Raw genomic sequence first — 14,778 nt, 5'->3', positions numbered from 1 at the left:
AAGGAAAATAGAAAAAATAAACAGGAATAAAAATTTAACAGGAATCGGAGTTATACAAAGGAATAGTATTTGGAATTAAAGTACGGGAACAGACCTAGGAAAAAATAAGAACTGCAGTTAACATAGAAATTGGAACTGGAATAAAAATAGAAATATGAAAAGCCTTAAGATTTATAATAGAATTAGAAACAGACGTATGTAGAGAAGCTAGAATAGAATAATAAGAGAAATAATTTGAACTTTTAATTCTCCTCAATTGTTCATCTTAACAATGCTTGCGTAAGTGATCTACAACGGTTTCTAAGCAGCTATTTTTCTCCAAAGAAATCTTTCCTTCCAGGAACCCCCTATAGATCACACTGGCATTAATATCTACATAGTATACAGACATTTTTTTTAACTTGTTTAAAGGGAACCGAGCAACCAATCATTTCCAACACACACATATAATATGTAAGGAGATTGAAGAACCTAATGTGGGCGTGGCCACTGTTTTAAAAGATGGCGTTAGTACTGCTTATGATGGATGTATAATCGTCACAAAGGTTCTGTTTTCTCTAGCCACCAGTGCAGCAGTGACCTCAGATAACATGAAGAGATTAGCCAGTGCTTCACCTGTGGTGATAGTGAGGCACCGGGCGAGGCTGTTGATGGCTGTGTGTCATAACATGGTCACGATTCCCCGCTGTCCGGATTTTCATAGTCTTACCCTACAGGGAGTCTTTAGTTTCTTTTTATATTCTTTATACTTTTTTTTTCTCTTCGTATGCAATGCAAATGTTCTGTATACTTAGTTATCTCGCAAGAAGAATAACATGATTGTAGCCAGTCAAAATTTCTGACTTGTGACGGCGAATGAAACAGATGGTTTGAAGATGCAATGGGATGGGATGGAATATAGGAGTGTAGTGGTGAAGTTTCAAATAAATTCATCCTATCAGAGCGCGGGCTTTTTTCGTCTGTCGAGAAGAGTTGAAACTCGACAGGGGGTACAGCCAAACTAGAAGGAAAGGGAATGGAAAATAAGTGATGAAATGTGTTAGTTCGTTTTCATCGAGGTCCATTTTTAAATGGACACTGATGGGAATCCAGCCATATTTTAAGTAAGTACTTGTCCAGCAGAACCGTTCACAGTTTTATTTTTTATTTCTTTCGTGTTTGTATGTTTGTTTCTTTTTTATTTATTTTAAAACGTTACCCAGTTGCAATAGATGTTGTCAGTTTTTCTTTACAGCAAATATGATCATGTAATATTTTCTTATCGTCGAAAGGCATCTATTTATTAGTAACAGCTTGGTTTATTGAAAAAAAGAACAGCAGACTATAAAAAAGCTTATAATGAACATAAAAGATAGTGTATTTCAGAAGCTGTAGTAAATATTTTGAAAGACGCTAGCATAAACTAATCTAAGTATTAAGTAGTTCATTTTATCGCTTTCGTATAACGGAAGGAACGTAAGCAAATGAAACTCAATTCTTTACAGACAGCTAAATTTAAATAAATTTTACTACATGTGTATCAGTTCTTTTATTTAATCATTTAAAATAAATCAATATATTCTTGACGTTTAGTACACAATATTCAAAGCTAAAAATGCATTGGTCTTTTTGAAATTATTTTATAACTTGTATCATGATATGATAATACATTTATGACATTATAAAGGCTGGGATGCACAATACGATGGCCTATCAGAGTTTCGGCACTGTATTTTGTCGATTGGTTGATTGATTTATAATTTCACGTCATTTACTGAAGCTATATCAGATTTGGACCTATAGTTTAACATGGAATCTGAACCACACGAGGTCCGACAGCTTTTTCAATCCCAAGTCTTCCACATCAAAGACGTGAGTTTTAACCATGTAACCATAGAGATAGCGTGGGTCAATGAAAACTTGACCCATGACCAACCACCCACCGTAACTCACTCTGACTCACGGTCCAGCGTAACCCACTCTGACTAACGATTCACCATAATCCACTCTGACTCACCATCCACCAAAACCCATCGTCACCAACTCTGACCCATGATCCATGCCCTCCTCTGCACTGATTAAAAAGTTTACACTTGTAATAAAACAAGGCTGTGAAATTATCACTAATTGGAGTTTGAAAAAAAAATAAATGAAATCTTTGAGTTTTACGTCCCACAGTTATGCCGATTAGGCTAAAGGAGACGGCGATGATGAGTAATGAATGAAATGATGGAATGAAGAAAGTGGGAGGAAACGGGAGAACCCCGAGAAAATCCAAGCACAAGGTGTTTGTCCACCACAAAGTTTATTGGCAGGGGCTGGGATCGAACCCGGGATCCCAAGCACCAGAGGTGAACGCTCTACAATTGAGCCACCGCGGCCCCGAAATTAATTGGAGTTTGAATCTTGATCTACTTGATCTACTTGACCTAAGACCCACTGACCCATTCCTTCTCTGGCCACGAAGATAATTGTGCTCTCGCTATGTTAGACCGGTAAGCTGTTGCTGTTTTTATATCGCTTTTGATGTGTAACCATTAATACGTAGTAATCGCCGTGAAAAAATAAGACAATATGTAACTCTAGTTGGTTGGTTTACTTTTCTTGTCTGTTTGAAATTTAACATCTCTTTCTTTAAATCAGTTCCACTGTAAAAAAAAAAAAAAAAAAAAAAAAAAAAAAAAAAAAGTCTTAGAAGCTTACGTTTTCTCTTCAGTCAGTGATGTAGCGCATTGAGATTCGAGTTTGTTATGTTTTGTGCCCTCATGCAACATCGAGCTTCTGAAGAACTGGACCTAATATTAACGTGGGTATCTAACCAGAACGGTGGTTGAATCTGGTGCAGTTGCCGGATGAATTTTCCGTTTAAAATCAAACTTACACATTTGAACTGCAGAAGCTACTTTTTTTTTTTTTTTTTATGGTGGATACGATACCCATCATTTGGTACGTTTGTTGTATTTTTTTAAAATTGCAAATTTAATCGTTTATTTAAAAAAAATAAGGTCATTTTCCCACGTTTTCCCATGTTTTTCCCAGGTCATTTACTCGTATTTTATAGGTCATATATTTATATTCTTTTGATCTTGAACTTCCGCCCCTACTCATAACAGAGTTGGTCTATAACCCTAGACTTTGGGTACACCCTGTATATCAGTCGAACAGATCACATCAAGCCGAATAAACTAACATACTTCAGACTAAATTCTGATGCGCAGTTTTCGAGAAAATCGAAAAAGAAACTTTCGTGTCCCTAAAAAGTATATTGTTCGTAGCCAATAGTAATAATAATTGACAATTTTTATTTTGCTGAAAAAATAACTTATTTATTCATGAACTGTATATGTGCACAGTTAAATAGCAGATTGTAGTCTATCTATTGCTGTTTGTTGTTTCCTAACTGTGACACACATAGGTATACTGTTTAAGCACATACTACTTGTAAATGCATTTGAGATACCGGTATTCATGAGCATACGACTTGAGATGCGGCGGACACGACTGCTTTTTTGTATATCATTTATTATTATTATTATTATTATTATTATTATTATTATTATTATTATTATTATTATTATTATTATTATTATTATTATTATTATTATTATTATTATATTATTATTATTATTATTATTAATAATAATAATAATAATAATAATAATAATAATAATAATAATAATAATAATAATGATAGTAGTAGTAGTAGTAGTAGCAACCCCATCAGTAAAAATGAAATGAAATCTTTGAGTTTTACGTCCCACGCTTATGCCGGTTAGGCTAAAGGAGACGGTGATGATGAGTGATGAATGAATTGGTGGAATGAAGAAAGTGGGAGGAAACGGGAGAACCCCGAGAAAACCCACGCACACGGAACCCCATCAGTAGTAGTAGTTGAGATGCAAAAAAGCCGGTTTTTGAGATCGATTTTTTTCATAACAGTTTATTCCTGTTTTGTGAAAAAATGATTTTTTTAAAACCTTTTATAGTTTATTTTTAATTCAAGCATTACCTTTGTTTTCCCGTAATGGATTCTACAAATAAATATGTACACTCATGTCCAAAATTATTGTCGCATGTCTATAAATATGTTGTTTTAGGAATATAATTTGATAACGAAATCGTCTAGTATTTCTTATAATGTTAATATGTGTATAATCGGCAAAGACATGTATGTGGCAAATTTCATGTCAAAAGGGCAGTAAATAAGAACAATTAAATGAAAATAAAATTTTCTTGTCCATTTAGCAACATTTTGTTTTACTCATTGTAATTTTCATATTTATAATTATTTTCGTATGAAATTTACCACAAATATACATTTCCCGATTATAAACATGGTATCAGTATTAAAAGTACCTGCAAACTCATTATCAAATTATATTCTTACAAGAAGTCAATTATAGATATGCGACAATCATTTTTAACATGAGTGTACCTTGACAGTATTCACTAGTTGTAAAGTCCTCTATTTAGTTTGGGGCTGGCAATCGTTATTTCCTTTTAAACTGGCATTTCATTGGTGACCACAAAGTGTAAGTTATGCAACCCTACATGTTAGTTGATTAACCATCTTACTAAGTTCCTGAAAGTTATACAATCTTGTTATGCGGGGTTGCCTAAATTCAAACTGACAGACAAAAAAAAAAAAAAAAAAAAGCATCCTAAACTAAGAAATACAGATATACCTTTAAACAATTTTTGTTGTAATATTGAATTTGGCTTACTACGTGGGAAACACTTTATTGTGAGCTTAAGATTTTCTATTAGAACCTAATACTTTTGTATGTTCAAGTTTACAAAATTGAAGCCCTAAACAATTCATTTTGGTATGATGTTCATTTAACGATAGTAAAAAAAATAAATCATTATTTACAGAATTTATTCTCTCCTTCTTTAGAATCATGTCAATGTATTTGAAATAGGAACCTCAGTATTACGTTTATAATCTTCTTATGCTCGAATTTTAAGGACGTCAATAAGTGTTTTATTTATATGGATAGATCCACTTGTTTCGCGTAACATTCTACATTAAAATTGTCTTCTTTAACTTTTAAAAAAAGCTGAGATTTTAACTAAAATTTTAGTTTATGCGTAAATTCTAAATGTTCTACTTTCTCTAACTACTACATTTACAGAACAGTTATTGCTAACACTATTAAATTTTCACTAATACTTTTTTTTTCCGTAGAACATTAATTTAAATAGTTCTACGAGGAGAAATCACAAAGTAAGGTTACAAAACCTGCAGTGAAATTAGTATATATTAGTTCATGCAACCAATGCAGCCAACAGATAGTACATACATTGGTTAAGGTCTCCATATTGGTTAAGGCACTTGTCGTATCGAGGGATGAGTTTGAAGACTCCCTCCTGGTAAAAGTTCTCACCTTGCATGTTCAGCGACGTTGTCACAAAGTGTTTCATCTCCTCGTCTGAAGCGAAGCGACGGACTCCTAGGTGCTCCTTCAAATGCGGGAATAGGTTAAAGTCGCTTGGAGCAAGATCCGGTCTGTAAGGAGGATAAATCAGCTCCTCTACGCGAGCTGTGTTCAAATCGGTTGATCCCGTGCTGGGTCGACCGCTGCGCTTCTCGGCGGTGACGTTTTCTCTACCAGCTGCAAACTTTCGACACCATTTTGCGACATGCTAACGAGACATTACAGTCTTTCTGTAAACCTCTACCAGTTGCCGGTAAATCCCAGCCGCGGTTACATGTTTCGCCCACTGAAATCGAATAACTGAGCGGACTTCTTCGCGAGACCGGTTTTCCAAACGAGTCGCCGTTTGTGTTTACCTGCAACTAGCGTCGTAGGCGGCGGCTGGCTGAAACTCTGCACAGTTGCCAACTCCATGTATTAAAAATGACCACACACTTCTCATTCCTTTATAACAGACGAAACATTAGAAATATTGGCCTTGTGATCTTAGTTTCTGATCCTGCCTCGTACTAACAATTTATTTAAACTTAAAAAAAAAAACAAAAAAAAAAACATTGCATCCACCGAATTCTCTTTTTCTTTCCCATTGAATAATCAATTATCCTTGATTATTGAGCTCTTATACCTATTTCTAGTTCAGAATGCATAAATTAAATGCATTTTCGAGTTATAGAAAAAAAATAATGGGAAAAGAAGGATAGAACAAACTGTTATTTCTTTTTTAAAGTTAACATGTTCAAAGAGAACAAAGTTTTCCAGATAAAAAAGCCGTGAATAAAAATTTCGTTTCATTTTAGAAAAAAAAAATCTTCTAGCCCTTGCATCTTTAAGTAATAGGGAGTAGTTGATAGTAGTAGTTTACGAGTAGAAGTCCTTTATACTTACTGACACATGCTACTATTCTATTCGTGTACATAGAAATTAAGAGAAGCACATTAATAATAAGAAGGTTTCCTATTTGTAGGTGTACCGGGGTCTATAGATCAACCACCGCCGATGCCAGGGACTGGTCCTATGGGAGAATTCGGCAGTATGAACCCAGAACCTCCGTTCCTTCCACAAAACGACCTCATGTCACAGAGGTCGAGTCCTGAATATATCACACCAGGTAAGTAGTTCTTTTATAAATAATAGTTCCCAAGAACTAAGATTTTAAATAAAACAAATTACATTTCATGCGTGAAGTTCACTGATATGTTATAATTTTTTTTATTATATTTTGTGATGTCTAACTAACTAACTCTATGGCCTATGGAACCCGGAGTTCAATGCTGCATGCTGCGTTCACAAAAGCTATCCATTCACTTTTATCAGCCAACTTGGTTATGTTTCTACTTTGTATTCCCATTTCTGTGAGATCCATCTTAATATTGTCCTAACATTTGCGCCTACGTCTTCCTAATGGTCCTTTTTCCAATTGGGCTTCCAGTTAAAACTTTGAAAGCGTTCCTACTTTCTTACATTCGGCTACATGACCTGCCCAACTGAGCCTCCTAGATTTCATGACCCTAAGAATGTTTGGTAAATGATATAAATTATGTAGTTCCTCGTTGTGAAGTTTCTGCCATTCCCCATTCCCGTTCCTCATTGGTCTGAATATTCTTGCTCTTGTTCTCAAATACTTTCAGATTACGTTCTTCCCTCAGAGTGAGCGACCATGTTTCGCAACCACACAGGACAATAGCCACGACTATCGTTTTATATATTTTAAGTTTCAAATTCCTCGACAGAATTCGCGAAGACAGAAGATTTTGAGGTGAATAATAGCATGAATTCCTTGCTTTTAGTCGAAATTTAATTTCTTCGTGAATATTGTTTTGGTCAGTTAATATTCATCTTAGATCCGAAAATGTTCCCTTTCGAGCTCCATTCTAGACAGCCGAATACTGCTCACATCAAGAAACAAGTGAAGGCGATACGGCCACGCCGATAAGCGAGGCGAGTTGAAACTTGCTTCGCTTCTTCGCTCTGGATACCACTACCGAACAATTGTTGGAATTTAAATACTGTTCCACAACAATGCGTATTTCAAAACTTTCGTAGTGACCCTCGTATATATATACATATATATATATATATATATATATATATATATATATATATATATATATATATATATATATATATATATATGCTCTCTGTGTGTGTGTATTAATGTGACTTTCCTTAAGCCCGACCATATATTGATCATATGGTATAGCAATGGAACAGAGTCTCAGAGCGTATATTCACTAGAACCTTTTCTACGTTGTCACTGGAAGACACAACCAATGCACTCAGTTCTCTCTCTCTCTGCGTCCTCTCTCTTTATTCCCTCTACCTTGGTTTGGTTGGTCCCTTTCTAGTCAATATGCGGCCAGCCTAAGAGCCGCCAATGCTTAAGGCTAAAATAGTTTTACTAGAACACTTTTGACGCATCTTATGCTTTGATATCATTTGCGGGTTTTCGTAATTCAAAAGATTCGGATTAATCACGAGACGAGGTAGAACTCTTGCAATAGAAACAGACACATTTTCAGAGACGAGACATCATTTCCACGACACCTTTTCGGGACGACATCATTTCCACGACACCTCTTCGAGACGAGACAATCTCGTCTCTTGTCTCGTAAGTATTTCTACGGAGAATAACAAACGATGTTAGTTCATGATGGATACTATAATTGTCCTTGGAATTCAGCAAGGCTACTCGCATTCGAAACTTCACCCCATATTAATGTAATTCCACGATTTCTTTCATTACCACTCAGTTCTCTCTTTCTCTCTCTCTTTTTTTTATTTGCCTCCCTTAGTTTACAGGACCGGAAGCTATGGTTACGTCTAGAATCATCACAGAACCATAGAAACATATATGTCTGAAGCAGATATATATCTCCTTCCCCTCTCGTCAAAAACATAGAGAAACAAACAGCTAGATATATATTAAAACATGCCACAATAACCAAATTGATTGACCTCATACTAAGGGGAACAATTCAGTTCATTATGAATCTGTAAATGGCCAACGCAACCGCTTAACCGCAATCTCATCTCCAATTGCAGATGTTTACATACACAATATTGGGAACGTCTCTCTCTCTATCTTTATCTATCATTACAAACATACACGCACATATATATTGTAAGTAGCAGACATATATATACGTGTGTGTTGTACGAAACTGATTATATTAATATATGAAATATATATATAACAAGGAAAATAGAGAACATTTACCGATGAACACTATGAGGTACACACGCTATTTAGTCAGACAGCAGGATGACCAATTAAGTGGGATGAGTGAAGGAGGAGGCAGGGTGCGGATCTAAAGAAGAACTATTCGGATAAGGAAAGGCAACGAGAAGAAAAGAGGGGGAAAAAGAAACAGGGTGCTCAAGAAGAATTGTGCCGTAAATTACATAAACTAAATTATATTGTGACACCAGACGCAAAAGAAAGGAACAAAAACAACAACAACAAAATTGGTAGGGAGTTAATTTAATAGTATTTTTTGTTGTTGTTCGTTGTATATGTGTTAAGGGATGATGCTGTGAAGGGGGAGATACTGAGAAAAGGGAGTTTTGATTGTGGGAAACAACTGTGTTGTGGAGGACGTGAAAGAAGAGTGAGTCCCTGTTTCCGTATTAACTAATCTTGCGTGTGTGTGGTTTATGATATTCACCGGTGAAAGCTCATCATCCCTTAGCCTCAACAGGAAAAAAAAAATGCTTTTGTATTCAAGAGATGTTCTGTGTTAAGGGTGAGCCAATCATCTTCCCCTTTTGCCCTCACGATTTTTTTTATTTTTTTTTAGAAAGATGCTCCCAATTAAGTACACTAGCTCGTTTAACACATACAAGAACCCTAACGACGTAATGAAGAAAATTCGGAAGTGTTTTTTCAACAGTATCTGAATAAATTCGAACCTTATGTTTATTTAATGATGATTCAGAGAAATAAATAAATCTTACTCTTTCCTTCTAAATTTTAAATTCATCTGTTGTTTAAATGCTGTGAGCTAAAATAAAATCAGAGTTCCTTTGTATATTTTCTCTTCTCTGCTAACAGTATTCTTATTGTTTCTCGGGTCCTTTTTATATTTGTCTTCTCAAATCATCATTTCTTTCACTTTATTCGTTAAACTAGGCCCCGTACTTTGGATTGGCTATTCTAATTTTCTATTTTCATAACCAGAAGTTAGAAAACTATAGTAATCAATTTATCAAATAGTTTACTATATTTATGACTCACTTTTTATTGCTTCTCTCTGATTTTGCAATAAGTCTAGTCAAAGATAGGATTTATGTTTCTGAGTGGTAATAGGAAGATAGTTGGTTCGAATTTGCTATTTGCTTTGGCTGTTTTCAATATTTTTTTCTTGTGCTTCGTGTTAGGTAAAAAGGAATGCGCGGTGCTTTAGTGGTTGCATTCTGAGCCCTGGTGCAGGGATGCCCAAATTCGTGACTCAATGTATGATCGCGTGCCCTATAAGTAGGTACCGAGCCAGAGCCCAATTCCAAGCAAACACGAGTTTCAATCAGATTAATGATAACGAGTATGAGATAGTGAGAGTCCGAGCTCGAGTAAGTACAAGCTTGAGATAGCGTGGTCTTTCCTGAGATTAGTAAGCGCGAGCCTAATTGGAGATAATAAGCCTGAGATAGCGTGATCTTCACTGAGATTAGCGAGCCTGAGAGTGATTGGAGATGATGAGCTTGAAATAGCGTGGTCCTCACGGAGATAAATAAGCATGAGCGTGATATAGATAGATTGAGATTGCGTGCTCCTCACTGAAATTATTGATCCGGAGTCTGATTGCAGATAATGAGTCTGAGATAGCGTGATCTTCACTGAGGTTAGTGAGCGTGAACTCGATTGGAGATAATAAGCCGGAGATAACGTGGTCCTCGCTGATATTAGTGAACGTGAGCCTCATTGTACGTAATGAGCTTGCGTGATCGTCATTTGCGTAGAATATGGGATGAAAATAAATGATAGACAAAAGTCATTGTGATTGGAAAGAAACGGTCGATGTCAAATACAGAAGAAGGAGGGGAGAAAATAGAATTGGTGATTAGTTCTCAATACATGGATTTAACATAAGTGAAATAATATAATAGTATCCCTAAAACTTATTGCGCGATCAAACCGACCCCTCTGAAAAAAATAGATCAATTGACGCTTATTTTTGCATCAAATTTTCGTTTGATGCATTTTGCATATGTCACGTGCGTGTCCATTCATTACTTAGTCGAAAACAATGTTTGCACGACATGTTGTTCATTACGTATGTTAATTTCTACTACATATTTGACTTTTATTTTCATCCAGTGTTATACATACTTCGTTACTCGTACTTAAACGTAGCTACAAACACAAACACACACACACTACTAATATATTCTATGAAATGTTCACCGTCTGCGTGGGTTTAGTCGGGATTTTTCCGTCTCCCTCAGCCTATTTGCAGTCAGACTTATTTGCTCTCTGTCTAACATATGAAACTTGTACTACGTACTTGTAACACGAATGATATTGAACGTTTTATCAATAAACAAGTATCCATGTTGCATGAAACCTTTATTTATTTTTTATTTTTATTTATGTTTATTTTCTGTTTATGTGACATGCTAGGTGTATGTATTGACTAAAATGTTCGTGTGTATGCTTTATCAAGTGCTATTGTCAAAAGAAATGTCACCGCGTATGACACTACACATTGTTCTCTAGCAATCTAAAAATTCATATTCTATCAGTTGTGTTATACTTATCGCAAAAATTATATTTTTTATATATATATTTTGGCTCCCGTAAAGTTATTATTGAATAATAACAAGAAACTGATTTGTCCTAAACCCCGTAAAAATAAATAGAAAAGCTTTCTTTTTATGTCTAGGAAACGAGGTACGATGGCACCACAGTGCCTACTAGAATGTATAGTCACGAATAATAATAATAGTTTGTTTTGAGCTTAATGCATGTCTTTGTAACGCACTGTAAACAAGCGATACGAATCCCTGCACAAAGTTTCTTGTTTAACTGAAATTTGTTAGCAGAATCTGCATTATAGCAGATGAAAATGTTCTAGGATCCTAGGCAAATTCAGCTTTACACTCATGCAAGTGAATTGAAAATAGGACAATTTTTATTACTTTTGCGTTTGAGAGAGCAGAATTGGTTAAGTTTTGAGTTCTTTTTTTAAGGTACTACCGTAATGATTTAAAAGAAAATGTCAAGGATCTCCCATTGAGAATCGATTCCGGGATCTCGAGCACCAAAGACGCACGGTGACCACTTCTTTCTTTTATTCCATCCCAACTGGGACGCTTAATTTCATAGTCTTCTAATGTATCGTGTTCAATATTCTACTTAAGTCAACATGACAGAGACACGAACCCAGAAACAACGAGGACAGTTGAAAACTCCCATGCTCTTCAGAGGAACTGGAACCCAGAATGGATTTTTCCTACCCTCTCAGAGACTTAATTATATAACACCAATATTCTACCATGGATCAGTAAACCAGCGGGAAAGGCTTAATGAATTACATTCGAGAAACACTTTTCTGAAATACAGTGTCATGAAACGCCCTTGTTCTAGTCGCACTGTCCTAGGCTACTGCTCACAAAGTTAAGCAGCAAGACTTGCTCTTGTTAGCACTTAGATGGAAGATAGCTAGGGAAAACCAGATGTCGTTGTCAGTGTGGATTTCATCCCAGTATCTTGAGCTCAGCTGGGATAAAGTGGTCTCCAGTCAAGGAAATAAACAGCAACAACAGCGATTGAACCCTTTACTGTCCATCACCCACAGTGATTGTGCCTCGTCCAGTTTCAAAATTTACGGCTCGTTAGCTTGAGAGCCTTCGACATTATGTAATGTTTAAATCGGATGAAATCTCAAAATTCACTTTATTAAAATGACTTACTTCAGTTTTATGATGTCCGCTTGAACATTTAACATACACACACACACACACACACACACACACATATATATATATATATATATATATATATATATATATATATATATATATATATATATATATATAAAATGTCAATTTTCGCTGTAAATCATGTTCCGTAAATCTAAATTTTTGATGTTTGAAATTCAAGTTTGTCTGTATTAGGTTACAATTGAACTTGAAGATAATAGTGAAAAATATATATAGTACTATAGACGTATAGTACTATAAGGGTATCAATGAATTTAAGAAAGGCTATCAACCTTGTGCTTATATATTAAAGAAAGCGGACGGAACAATTCTTACGGATACGGATAGTATTTTGAATAGATGTTGGAAAGATTTCTCTGACAATTTGCTCAACGCGTAGCCAAAAAATAATATACGTCAAGAAAACGAAATGTATACAGCAGAATCGTATATCCCAGACTATAACCAACAGAAATAGAAATTACTATAAAGGAATTAAAGAGACTCAAATCTCCGGGTGCAGACGAAGTTCCTACTGAGTTAATTTTGGTTGGAGGGAAAAAATTGTGGAACGAGATACATAAACTCTTTCTTCTCGTCTGGAGCAAAGAGGAATTACCACAAGAGTGGAAGGAATCAATCATTGTTCCAAAAAGGCGAGAAACCTGATTGTAATATCTCTCTAAGTACCGAAATAGCTACTTAGATAAGTTGAGATATGTTTAAGTGAATCCCAAAGTAAAGTTCGCGTACCGATACTTGTCCACGAGGTTTCACGTTGAGAATGGCCTAAAACAAGGAGATGAATTATCACCGTTATTATTAAATTTTGTTCTGGAATACGCTGTAAGGAAAATTGAAGATAGCAACCAGGGTCTAGAGCTGAAAGGACAAGAGAAAGAAACGCATAAATTTTATTAAACACCTACAGGGACAGAAGTAAATGCAGAAGAAACTAAATATTTGTACATGGAAATTAGCCGTAACAATAAAACTATTAATTATGGATAAGTTAAAATATCAAATAATACTTTCGACAAAATGAATATTTTCAAATGTCTAGGATCAACATTAATAGGTCAAAACCATATTCACGAAGAAATTAAATATCGACTTAAAGCAATATTTCATGTTATTTTTCAGTCCAAACTCTTTCGTCTACGCAATCTGTAGAAGAATTTGATGCTTCAAATACGTAGAACGATAAATATGCCAGTTGTGCTGTATGGTTGCGAAACACGGACGCTTTCTTTGAGACTGAAAATATTTGAGAACACAATTCTAAGGCGAATATTCAGACAAAGGAAGACCGAAATGGGGAATGGCGGAAACTTCATAACCAGGAGAAGCATAATTTATACCATTTAGCTAATATTGTTAGAGTCATTAAGTCCGGTAAGTTCAGGTTGGCAGGTGATGGGCCAGAATGATGGGCAGATGGGAAGACAATATTACGATGGATCTCGCAGAAATAGGAATACAGAGTAGAAACTGGATGGAGTTAACTAAGGACAGAAGCCAACAGGAAGTTTTTATGAGTGCGGTATTGAATCTCCAAGCTCCATTGACCATATAGTTAGTTAATTTTATTCGAATATTGCTCAAACGGTTTTTCCTCTTATTTTCCAAGCATTCGTTATTCAAATAAGTAGCGGCCATAATTTTTACTTTATTCGAATAGCAAATATCGAATAGACCCAAACACTCCAAATTAGGCTGTCTATTTATGAGAATTCCTCAACTTCGTTTCTTTGATTATTTGGACTTTTTTTTTTTTTTTTTTTTTTTTTTTTTTTACAATTTTGAACGTATTTGTTTGGCTAGTATAGCTTCCAGTGTTGTCCGGGATAATTAAAATGATTTTGGTATCAGTATGCATCTGTAACGGATCGTTTTAGCCCTTATGCTCATTAATGCTTTATATTACTATCACGTTAAACATATAAGGGGTAATTGGTTGGTAATATCGTGCTATAGGTAATATCACAATATGTTATATTGATAGCTAACACGACATAACCATGCGCGAAGTTGGGAAGTTTGTTCCCTATTGCCTAGAAGGTACGTGCAAACGTATAACATTTCATGGAATTTCTTCATCTTCCCATCATGTTTAAATTAAATATTTATCATTAATGGTTTACCATTCATTATATATATAAAAGACAGTATTGAAATAAGACAGTATATACTTTTTGTTTCCTACGTTACACAGACCTCCTCTTAATTTATATAATCATCGTAAAAGAAATTATCAACTTCGATCCCATATTGCATTTCTGACGACAAAGTTAGTTATTTGCAGTCATCACTATGATAATTTACACTTACTTATTAAAATTTATTACTTTATTTCTCACAGTATCGTATATGCATTAAAGAAATCAAAACAATACTATTTATCGTAATTGAAGCATAATGGAATATATTACTTTCCTTATCC

At 35.0% G+C, this 14,778-nt stretch overlaps 1 protein-coding gene across 3 annotated transcripts in view; it reads left to right on the top strand.

Moving 5' to 3' along the window:
* The window catches only part of Lim1 (LIM homeobox 1), a 260,036-nt gene that overhangs the window by 229,352 nt on the left and 15,906 nt on the right, over positions 1–14,778 (top strand). For 2 of the 3 annotated variants that reach the window (XM_081768751.1, XM_081768750.1), the window contains exon 5: positions 6,367–6,525. In XM_081768751.1, the coding sequence (XP_081624877.1) occupies positions 6,367–6,525 (159 nt within the window). The remainder of the gene's footprint in view (positions 1–6,366; positions 6,526–14,778) is intronic. The other variant, XM_081768752.1, reaches the window with a different exon arrangement.

Source organism: Thermobia domestica, chromosome 8, assembly GCF_964235325.1.
Source record: "Thermobia domestica chromosome 8, izTheDome1.hap1.1, whole genome shotgun sequence".
In the NCBI taxonomy this organism is placed as follows: Eukaryota; Metazoa; Arthropoda; class Insecta; order Zygentoma; family Lepismatidae; genus Thermobia; species Thermobia domestica.
The sequence above is the reverse complement of the archived record's forward strand: the minus strand, read 5'-3'. Positions and strand labels throughout refer to the sequence as shown.